General features: G+C 43.3%; 1 protein-coding gene across 2 annotated transcripts in view; it reads left to right on the top strand.

Moving 5' to 3' along the window:
- The window catches only part of TRPA1 (transient receptor potential cation channel subfamily A member 1), a 224650-nt gene that overhangs the window by 147522 nt on the left and 64905 nt on the right, over positions 1–12223 (top strand). For both annotated transcript variants that reach the window (XM_073679440.1, XM_073679439.1), the window contains exons 19-20: positions 1202–1272; positions 5817–5964. In XM_073679440.1, the coding sequence (XP_073535541.1) occupies positions 1202–1272; positions 5817–5964 (219 nt within the window). The remainder of the gene's footprint in view (positions 1–1201; positions 1273–5816; positions 5965–12223) is intronic.

Raw genomic sequence — 12223 nt, 5'->3', positions numbered from 1 at the left:
AAAAGAATGAACGGTGTAAAACATAAACTGAAAAAACCATGGCAGAATTCATTTGTTTCACAATTTCACTGCACTTGGATTTTTTTCCCATGTTACGGCGCACTGCATACTAAAATTAATCGTTAGATTCAACTATTCAACTACCACAACTACTTCCGCCCAAAAAAATTCTCATACCGCTATGTAGACAGAAAAATACAAAAGTTATGGCTCTAGGAAGATGGAGAGAGGAAAAAAATTAAATATTGTCTGGTATTTAAAGGAAATATCTCACTGGGGTTTTTGCTTCCCCATCTGACCGCAGCATGATATAGGGGCAGAGACCCTGATTCCAGTGATATATCACTTACTAGGCTGCTTGATAAAATCATTGTTTAATCTGATGCAGATCCACTACTTCTCTGAATGATGTGCTCTGTATAACTCTGACTGCATCACTAATTGGCAGCTTTCAGTGTACACTCTGGATAAGTAGAAAGCTACCAATCAGTGGTGGGGGTGGGGTTATTCAGGGCTCATGCATAAGAAGGACTAAATGGGTTCAGGTTCACTAGTCCTCTAGTGATAAAATCACAGTTTTAACAGGAGATTATCAAATATACAAGGATCAGCCAAGTAAGTGACACATCGCTGGAATCAGGGTCTTTGTTTCTACATTATGCTGCTCTTAGATTAAGTTACAAAAACCTGGTGTAAGATTCCCTTTCAGGAATTAAAAGGCATAACAGAGAAGGGGGCTTCTATTCAAGGGATACAAGCTTATGGTCAATGCCAATAGCAATGTGTGCTTGTAAGGGGAAAAAGCATTTCCTGTATAGATGAATGCTGATGAAGAGAAATCACCCACTGAAAAAGATCGGATGGCAAATTAGCGTGAGAATCAGGACAATTTCGGAAACATATTAGCATGGAATATGCCCCAAAATTGGTTTTACCTGAAGGCACCAAGATTGTTCATATCAACAGGCTTTGTATGAAAGGACACAGTATGCTTCAAAGCCTAATCATTAAGGCATAAAAGTAAGATATTCTGCATTGCATTATGTCATAACTAGGGGGAGCTAACTGTATTTATACTAGAATTGAACTTGATGGAAGCTGTAAAAATCTTTTCGAGCCTATAAATGGCAAGTTATCTCAGTGCATGCTATTGTAAAGATATAAGCGACAAACTTTAATTTTTCCACATTTACTACTATAGGCTATGGTGAAACACAACCGTGTGGAACTCTTGTCTCACCCAGTTTGTAAAGAATATTTGCTCATGAAATGGTAAGTACATAATATGACAGTGTAATATTGTTTGTTTGGGATTAAGCAATTTAGAATTTAGAACCAAAATTATAGGTACATTTTCCTGTAAATTATGTTGTAGGTATTCCCATTCCTATGTAACACTAGAAATAACACAGTCCTTGCTATTTGAGCACAGATAATGTAGTAGGTGTTATTCACACATGTCATAAGATTACAGAATTTACATAGATGTAGAATAGAATGTAGAGGGACTCCAATCCTTCTACCTCTTATCAAATACAAACGTTTAATGCTGCTACCATAAATACACATGTAATAGTCATTAACTTGTGAGACAGCTCACTATTTTATTAACAATGCCATGTAACACATAATCTGACAAGATAAGAGTTTCTACTTCTGTACAGTAACAGAACAACCATCAGTACATGAGTACAGCACCAGATCCACTATAAGTACATGCATACAGCATACAAGCCATCAACAGTACATGAATACAGCACCAATTCCACCATCACTACAGGAAAACAGCACCATAACTGTCAATAGAAGAGAAATATAGCACTGGAACCATCATTTGTACATGAGTACAACATCAGAACCACTAGCAGTACATAAATACACTACCAGCACAAAACATCAGTACATGTTCCAAAACCAATGTAAGTACAAAAATATAGAACCAGAACCACCTTCCGTGCATGAATGTAGGACTCGATCCACCATCAGTACAGAAGTACAGCAGCATAACCACTAATAGTACATGAATACAGCACTAGAACCACCGTTATTACATGAATACTGTACAAGAACCACCATCAGCACATGAATATTGCACCAAAATCATTATCAGTACATCTACAGCACCAGATCCACCATCAGTACATGAATACATCACCATATCCACCATCATCAATAAATGAATACATCAAACTTGGGACCGTGATGAATTGCCAAGTCAGGTCAGCCCACACCTTATTCATTTTTATAGCATGGACTTACAATTCCCAGTATGAGCTTAACAAAGGTATTAAAAAGATAATGGAAATTATTGTTATTGGCCATCATGAAACTGTGGACCATACATAAGCCACAGTACTGATGCAGTTAGTATCAGAAATAAACATTAACATTCAGATACCTTATAGGCAACTTCTTCTCTCACTGGCGTAGTCATTCCTTTCTTCTCCATCTGGTCCAGATGCTATGATAACTTTTCATATCCAATGCTCGTTTCTGCAGACTTACCTTTTTTCTGGCTTTCTGAATCATACTGATAAGGTGCCCTTAAAAATAACAGTGTCATTATTGTTTCCTGAATAAAAATGATCACTAATATAGCACCCTAAATAAGCTGTATATTCTGCTTTTGAATAAATAATTGACTCCCACTCTTTTCCTTATACAAAATATAACCACCATGCTGTCCCTCTTATGATTTCTGGCCTTTACACTGTCCTCTCCAATTAAACATTAGCTCCACCCATCCCCCCATGAACTATAACCTCCACGCCATCCTCCTTATGAAAGACAAACTCCACACCGTCCATCCTTATGAACAATAGCTGCCACACTGTTATACTCATAAAATATGATGATCGCCACACTGGCCTCCCTTATAAACTATAACTGCCACACTGTCCTTCCTTATAAACTATAACCGCCACACTGTTCTCACTTTATGAACTATGGAATCTATGTTGTTTTACCTTATTGCATCCACAATAGCATCCAGCTCGAAGCAATGTCCTCTTCATTCTGTCTCCCAATGCTTTCCTCTCTCCACACTTCCCCACCACACTTTGTGCCCTGAACACACTGCAATTCTCCCATGCTACCCCTCTCCACTGTCCTCCCCATGCTAGGTGTTTAAGGCTCCTCTGTTCCAGCAGAGACGTATACAATTAAACCCAGTAAGCAGAATCCAGATGAGATCCTGTGACTTCTTCAATTCGCCAAGTCGACTGGTAATTTAACAACCAGTTTGTGAGAATTGGGTTGAACCATGCAAATCCCTGTCTCTGCCCCTTGTGAGGAGAAAAGTATTATTAAAAACTTGATATTTGAGGGACTGTTACCAATTTTTCATTGTGACATCATTAAGTTTTGCCACTGTATGTATGTTATCAGCGCATGTGAAAGTAAGCACTACACACCCTAGCCCATACCCCCATTAGCATAATGGTGCTTTGCCTATCTATTGCATCCTTATGATATAAATGGGTGGCTGAGACTGGAATATCCATTCCTCGACACCAGTCACTGGAGGGCAGGATTCTGAAAAATGCTGAGTGAGCTGTGCTATATAATTTCCTTAAGTCCTATTCACTTCTATGGGAGTTACTTAAACAGTAAAGTGCAGTCCAATTGGCAGTTTTTACTGTGGCATCCTCCTGTGGCTTGTGCAGAGGGACCGATATTAGCTTTTCAGCCACTCAATAGCCCTTTCAAAGAACATATTGATGGGTCTGTCTAGGGGTTCAAGTACACAGCGTATCCCATATTATTTATGGCAAGCCATATGGTCCACTCTGTATGCATTTGCATAAAATTGGAGGCACATTGAAGCACATTATGGCTTCATTGCACCGTATTATGGTTTTGCACAACATGGACCTGAAATAAAGCAATGTGCACGAGGACTTACTTAGGATTATTTTAGATAGAAAGTAACATTTTAGGATGTTGACAGCTGATTTACACAAACTTCTCATTATTGTGGGATAATAAATGAGATCGTTGGGACCACTGTGACTTTACATTTTTCACCCATCCAATAGAAAGGTGATAAATGTATTACTCTGGGCTAGTCATAAAAGGAAAAGAACAGCTATCAGGACCAGACAAATTTTAAAAATAAAGTTTTTACAACGGGGCCTATGAGGCTCTTACATGACGTGAAGACAAATATGTTAACGGATGTACTAGATTACTTTAGCTACAGTGGGTACGGAAAGTATTCAGACCTCTTTACATTTTTCACTCTTTGTTTCATTGCAGCCATTTGATAATTTCTAAAAAGTTTATTTTTTTCACATTAATGTACACTCTGCACCCCATCGTGACTGAAAAAAAAACAAATGTAGAAATTTTTGCAAATTTATTAAAAAAGAAAAACTGAAATATCACATGATCATGAATATTCAGACCCTTTGCTAAGACACTCATATTTAAGTCACATGATGTCCATTTCCTTGTGATCCTCCTTGAGATGGTTCTACTCCTTCATTGGAGTCCAGCTGTGTTTAATTAAACTGATAGGACTTGATTTGGAAAGGCACACACCTTTCTATATAAGACCTCACAGCTCACAGTGCATGTCAGACCAAATGAGAATCATGAGCTCAAAGGAACTGCCCAAGGAGCTCAGAGACAGAATTGTGGCAAGGCACTGATCTGGCCAAGGTTGCAAAAGAATTTTTGAAGTGCTCAAGGTTCCTAAGAGCAAAGTGGCCTCCATAATCCTTAAATGGAAGAAATTTGGGACCACCAAAAGTCTTCCTAGACCTCGCCGTCCAGCCAAACTGATCAATCGTGAGAGAAGAGCCTTGGTGAGAGAGGTAAAGAAGAACCCCAAGATCACTGTGGCTGAGCTCCAGAGATGCAGTAGGGAGAGGGGAGAAAGTTCCACAAAGTCAACTATCACTGCAGCCCTCCACCAGTCAGGTCTTCATGGCAGAGTGGCCCGACAGAAGCCTCTCTTCAGTGCAAGACATATGAAAGCCTGCATAGAGTTTGCTCAAAAACACATTAAGGACTCCCAGACTATGAGAAATAAGATTCTCCGGTCTGATGAGATGAGGATAGAACTTTTTGGTGATAATTCTAAGTGGTAAGTGTGAAGAAAACCTGGCACTGCTCATCACCTGCCCAATGCAATCCCAACAGTGAAACATGTTGGTGGCAGCATCATGCTATGGGGGTGTTTTTCAGCTGCAGGGACTGGACGACTGGTTGCAATTGAAGGAAACATGAATGCGGCCAAGTACAGAGATATCCTGGATGTAAACCTCTTCCAGAGTGCTCTGGACCTCAGACTTGGCCGAAGGTTCACCTTCCAACAAGCACACAGCTAAAATAGCAAAGGAGTGGCTTAAGAACAACTCTGTGACTATTCTTGACTGGCCCAGACAGAACCCTGATCTAAACCCAATTGAGCATCCCTGGAGAGACCTGAAAATGGACGGAACTGGAGAGGATCTGCAAGGAAGAATGGTAGAGGATCCCCAAATCCAGGTGTGAAAAACTTGTTGCATAATTTACGAGAAGACTCATGGTTGTACTAGCACAAAAGGATGCTTCTACACAATACTGAGCAAAGTGTCTGAATACGTATAACCATGTGATATTTCAGTTTTTCTTTTTCAATAAATTTGCAAAAATTTCTACATTTCTGTTTTTTTTTCAGTCAAGATGGGGTGCAGAGTGTACATTAATAAGAAAAAAATGAACTTTTTAGAATTTAACAAATAGCTGCAATGAAACAAAGAGTGAAAAATTTAAAGGGGTCTGAATACTTTCCGTGCCCACTGTAATTTACAATTTTGTTTGTATTCCAGGAGAGCATATGGATTTAAAGCACATCTGGTAAACTTGGCTATTTACTCATTGGGGATTATTCCTTTGACCCTTCTGATTGTAAATGCTGGAACCCCCAAAACCAACGGCACTAATTCAACTGCAGAAGTGAAACCTTTGCAGCTTCAGGTATTTATTTTCTCACTCTGAATTCTTTGCTATTGTATATATATATATATCTTTAAAAGCTTTTGGAACTGTATAGTTTTTGTGCAAAAGTATGATTAATTTGCCATTACTGCTGTTTAATATGGCACACTCATCATGTTATCTCTCCAATGTTGGCTATTGAGCACAACCAGCATTCACTTGTAATGTTAAGGAAAAATAAATAAAGCTGTTGGTATCATAACAATTCCAAACAGTATTTCTTCCTTATTAAAAAGTGCATGAAACAGGGAGGCTGGTAAGAATCACATTTATCCATTTCGACCGTATACCGGTCTTAAGCGTAACATGTGGTATAAAGAATTACTTTAATCCTCCGTCAGGAACAATTCCTTCACTAACGAGTTCAGGAACAATGCGCCTAGTAAGCACAGGATAGAAAAATGCCTATAATATCTAATTTTCTCAATTTCAATGTTCTAGAAGTGATCAGTGATCTTCATAGGGATGTAATAAAAGAGAGTACACATAATCAGGTGCAAAAAAAACCTTTTACTTACCATAAGAGAAATAACTCTAAAAGTACACACATTTCACAACTCCCGCCTAATAGCCCCCAGTTTTCAATGCATAACTATTATTAAAAAGTAAATATAGGGGAAAAAGATTAATTTTAAGGTACCTAAAATACATATTCATTCAGAATTAGATGTTTAAGGTTCACCAGAAAAAAAACACATTTGCAGAGCAAAGAGCAAGAATTGCACATCATTTTTGCATGTGTCAGGCAGATTGCATTATGACATTTGTGGGGTCTGCATCATCATCATCATCTAACAGCGTCTCCACTTCATCAACTTGAAGGGGTTTTGACAAATGATACATTTTCCTCTCCTTTTCAGCAGATAATCTGAAGCAAGAGAGAGAATATGTGTTAGGCTAAGTGCCCACGATGCAGAAATGCTTCGGATTTTTCCTGAGCGTTTCTGCATCTCCCTGGCAGAAAAAACGCTTGCGGATTGTACATGCATTTTTCCTGCCAGGGACAAGCGTAAGTGAAGTGTTTTTCACATGCATTTCTGCATGCGGGTTGTCAAGCGCTTTCCAATGATTTTAGCATCACTTGGAAAGTGCTTGACAACTTGGTCACACTATATAAATCCATGCAACCGGCATGGATTTATATAGTGTGACCGTAAAATAATGGTAAAAAATAAATATTATATTTACCTTCTGATGGCCCTCGGTCTCCTTATCCGATGCGTCCGGTCTCCCCGGTGTCCTTTCTCGGTCCCCAGCCGCCACTGTTTCTCCCGGTGTCGTCTCCGCCTTCCACAAGCATGGGTCCCACAACATTACCCGTACCCTCCCCAGTGCACTTACTGGGAAGGACCGCCTAACCACAAACTCGTGGACAGGTGAATGTGGCCAGGTATGGTACGGAGCCAGTCCACAGCTTTTTTTGCTGAGTGTTGTATTTAGCTCGGTGAAAGGACTGGCATAGAGGGAAACCGTATCTACCCTGGGTGTCATTTCTCCCAGGAAGTCCTCTAATGCAGCTTGTTGCAGAAGCAATGGCATCCCGTCCAACATCAACTCGCACTTGTCGGTGGTGCGTTGACACACAAACATCTTTCTTTGCGCATTTAATTTCATGAATACAGAGTTGGACAATGGCCTGATCTGCAATGCGGTTTAAGAAATAACATGCATAAGCATGTCCGATCCACATTAAAAAAAGCAGCCATAGAGTGTCCGGGAACCTTCCCCCCACACTTTTCTTAGCCAGGACTGCTTCTCGGCAGGATTGGACGGGCCCACCAGAGAACCAGAGACTTCTTTGGCGGGCCCTGGCTTCTCCTTCAGGAGAGTTCATAGTGCCGAGGTGAGGCCATGATGATGATAGAGGCCACCATCTGCTTAGTTTTCTGTTGCTTGGAATGCAAGCGCAAATATGCAGCCAGCCACCCACCCACCCACAGGCCGCAACACTAAACTGTCAGATTTCTGGGCAGCTGCTTGCACTTGAAATATGATCTTTTAGGCTCATGGAGGCGGAACCTTTTCACAACCTCATGCCGGCGGCAGCCGGGAGTCCATACTCGGTCCCCAGCCACCACTGTTTCTCCCGGTGTCGTCTCTTCCTTCCACAAGCACGGGTCCCACAACATTTCCCGTGCCCTCCCCAGTGCACTTACTGGGAAGGACCGCCTAACCACAAACACGTGGACAGGTGAAAGTGGCCAAGGACGTTACGGAGCCAGTCCACAGCTTATTTTGCTGAGTTGTATTTCACCACAGCTATATTCTTTAGCTTGGTGAAAGGACTTGGGAAACCATATCTACTCAGCTGTCATTTCTCCCAGGAAGTCCTCTAAAGTTGCTTTCACTTGAAATGTGGCCTTTTAGGCTCATGGAGTTGGAAGTTTTTCATAACCTCATGCCGGCGGCGGCCGGGTGTCCATACTCGGTCCCCAGCCACCACTGTTTCTCCCGGTGTCGTCTCTGCCTTCCACAAGCACGGGTCCCACAACATTACCCGTGCCCTGCCCAGTGCACTTACTGGGAAGGACCGCCTAACCACAAACACGTGGACAGGTGAATGTGGCCAGGGACGGTACGGAGCCAGTCCATAGCTTTTTTTGCTGAGAGTTGTATTTAGCTTGGTGAAAGGACTGGCATAGAGGGAAACCGTATCTACCCTGGGTGTCATTTCTCCCAGGAAGTCATCTAATGCAGCTTGTTGCAGAAGCAATGACAGCCCGTCCAACATCAACTCGCACTTGTCGGTGGTGCTTTGACACACAAACATCTTTCTTTGCGCATTTAATTTCATGAATACAGAGTTGGACAATGGCCTTATCTGCAATGCGGTTTAAGAAACAACATGCATAAGCATGTCTGATCCACATTAAAAAAGCAGCCATCGAGTGTCCGGGAACCTTCCCCCACACTTTTCTTAGCTAGGACTGCTTTTCGGCAGGGTTAGACGGTCCCACCAGAGAATCCTCTGGTGTGCCTTGGCTTCTACCTCTGGAGAGTTCATGATAGCGCTAACTTTGCAGCTGCTATCATGAAAAACATTGTGCCCACCAGAGGATTTGATTCTGAGGGCTCTTGAGTGGGGGAGAAAGGTGAGCCCTCAGAATCAAATCCTCTGGTGGGCACAATGTTTTTCAATCTGAAACAGCTTCTCAGTGGAAGTTGTATTTCACCACAGCCATATTCTTTAGCTCGGTGAAAGGACTGGCATAGAGGGAAACCGTATCTACTCCGGCTGTTATTTCTCCGTCACCAGGTCCCCATTGTCACACACGACCATTCCTGGCTGTATGTTCAGTGGTGAGAGCCACAGATCAGGCTGCTGTGTTACAGCTTTCAACAACTCTGCAACGCTGGGCGGTTTGTCAATTAAGCATTAAGCATGTTATCTTCAGCACAGCCTGTTGCCGCTTGGCCAAGGCAGTGCTGCAGTGCTGTCAGCTTGTGACTGACGTGGTCATTTCGGAGATGGAGTAGGAGGTGCAGGAGCTGAACAATGTGATTACATTGAGGTTAAATTGGGGACGCTGTTTTTTATACTAAAGAAAGATCCTATTGTTTTGGTTTTTTTACTTTATTTTTTAAGACAAATGCATTCACCGGGAAATGTCACTTCAACATTTTACAACCTTATCTGGCAATGTGGTGTGTGACACATCATCAGACACATCCTGTTTTATTTATGATGGAGGGACTCTGAGAGTCATAAAGCCTATTTTTATAGGGCCATCAGACAGCCCTTACTATTCTTAAAAGGCCAGCAGTCGGCCCTCACTATTGTTAGAGAGCCATTAGCCAGCTATGCTTTGTTGTTCCCATTATTAACAAGTGGGTCTCCTATGCTGTTATTGCGTATCCAGTGACTGCAAGGGCTGCCAAAAATTTGGACGCAACCCAATACCCCTTTGAAGAGACATAGAGGAGGGTCTCAGTAAAAAAAAGTTCCAATTATAAAGGAGCGGGTCTCCTATAGTGGTAATGCCCATGCTGTGACTGCAAGGGAAGCCAAAATTTGGGAAAAACCCCATATAGAATTTAAAGACACATAGAGCAGGGCCACAGTGATGACAAATTCCAATTAGAAAGGAGAGAGTCTGCTATACAGTTATAGAGTACTAGATGGTGGCCCGATTTAAACGCATTGGGTATTCTAGAATATGTATGCGGTACACTGGGCGCAATCAGCAGAGCGGTGTTTAAAATTGGCGCCAATATCGGTGATTGGTCGCGGCCAGCGGGCGCGACCAATCAGCACAGCGGTGTTTAAATTTCGCGCCAATATCGCTGATTGGTCGCGGCCGGCGGGCGCGACCAATCAGCACAGCGGTGTTTAAATTTGGTGCCAATATCGCTGATTGGTCGCGGCCGGCGGACGCGACCAATCAGCACAGTGGTATTTAAATTTGGTGCCAATATCGCTGATTGGTCGCGGCCTGCGGCTGCGACCAATCAGCAGACCGTACTAGTGAGGGCCGAAGAGCGCGTTTAAATTTGGCGCCAATATCGCTGATTGATCACGGCCGCCGGCCGTGACCAATCAGCACAGTGGATTTTAAATTTGGCGCCAATATTGCTGATTGGTCGCGGCCGGCAGGCGCGACCAATCAGCACAGCGGTGTTAAAATTTGGCGCCAATATCGGTGATTGTTCGCGGCCGGCAGGCGCGACCAATCAGCACAGTGGTGTTAAAATTTGGTGCCAATATCGCTGATTGGTCGCGGCCGGCGGGCGCGACCAATCAGCACAGCGATTTTTAAATTTGGCGCCAATATCGCTGTTTGGTCGCGGCCTGCGTGCGCGACCAATTAGCACAGCAGTTTTTACGGCCGCGACCAATCAGCGAATTGTATTAGTGAGGACCGGGGGGCGGCGCTGCGGGAGATGTCCGTCTGCTCGCAGCAGAAGTATCCCGACCGGCGGCGCCGCTCTCCGGTCCTCCCTTCACACTTGCCGCTGATCTCTCGATGGTAGCCGCAACACTGTGCAGAACAGTGTTTAAACTTGGCGCCAATATCGCTGATTGGTCGCGGCCGTCGGCATCGACCAATCAGCGTCGTATTAGTGTGGGCCCGGGATCGGCGCTGCTTGTGCGGGTACTTCCGCTGCGAGCAGCTGGGAGATGGGCGGCTGCTAGCAGCAGAAGCATCCCGACCGGCGCCGCCCCTCCCCGGTCCTCCCTTCACACTTACAGTCGGGAGATCAGCGGTCCTAGCCGCTGATCTCCCAACGGTAGCCGCATGGAGGTCAGCGGCGCCACCGGTCGGGGTCCTTCTGCTGCTAGCGGCCGCCATCTTTTTTCTGAAATCCCCCGTCGCTGATTGGCCGCGGCCGGACCAATCAGCGACGCGGGATTTCCTGGACAGAAGGACAGACAGACAGACGGGATAAGACAATTATATATATTAGATGATGTGAATCCAATGGCTGACCAATTTTAGAAAAAAAACCACTAAGAATTTAAAGACACATAGAGCAGGGCCACAGTAACAAGTACGACATGTTCCCATTAGAAAGGAGACGGTCTGCTATACAGTTATAGGGTATGCAGTGAGTCCAACGGCTGACCAATTTTAGAAAAAAAACCACTAAGAATTTAAAGACACATAGAGCAGGGCCACAGTAACAAGTACGACATGTTCCCATTAGAAAGGAGAGGGTCTGCTATACAGTTATAGGATATGCAGTGAGTCCAACGGCTGACCAATTTTAGGAAAAACCCCACTAAGAATTTAAAGACACATAGAGCAGGGCCACAGTAACGACAAATTCCCATTAGAAAGAAGAGAGTCTGCTATACAGTTACAGGGTATGCAGTGAGTCCAATGGCTGACCAATTTTAGGAAAAACCCCACTAAGAATTTAAAGACACACAGAACAGGACCACAGTAACAAGTACAACATGTTCCAATTAAAAAGGAGAGGGTCTGCTATACAGTTATAGGGTATGCAGTGAGTGCAACGGCTGACCAATTTTAGGAAAAACCCCACTAAGAATTTAAAGACACACAGAGCAGGGCCACAGTAACAAGTACGACATGTTCCCATTAGAAAGGAGAGGGTCTGCTATACAGTTATAAGGTATGCAGTGAGTCCAACGCCTGACCAATTTTAGCAAAAACCCCACTAAGAATTTAAAGACACATAGAGCAGGGCCACAGTAACAAGGTACGACATGTTCCCATTAGAAAGGAGAGAGTCTGCTATACAGTTATAGGGTATGCAGTGAGTCCAATGGCTG

The sequence above is a fragment of the Phyllobates terribilis genome, unplaced genomic scaffold (genome assembly GCF_046119375.1).
Source record: "Phyllobates terribilis strain yellow unplaced genomic scaffold, ASM4611937v1 Scaffold_4__5_contigs__length_816908805, whole genome shotgun sequence".
Taxonomy (NCBI): domain Eukaryota; kingdom Metazoa; phylum Chordata; class Amphibia; order Anura; family Dendrobatidae; genus Phyllobates; species Phyllobates terribilis.
The sequence above is the reverse complement of the archived record's forward strand: the minus strand, read 5'-3'. Positions and strand labels throughout refer to the sequence as shown.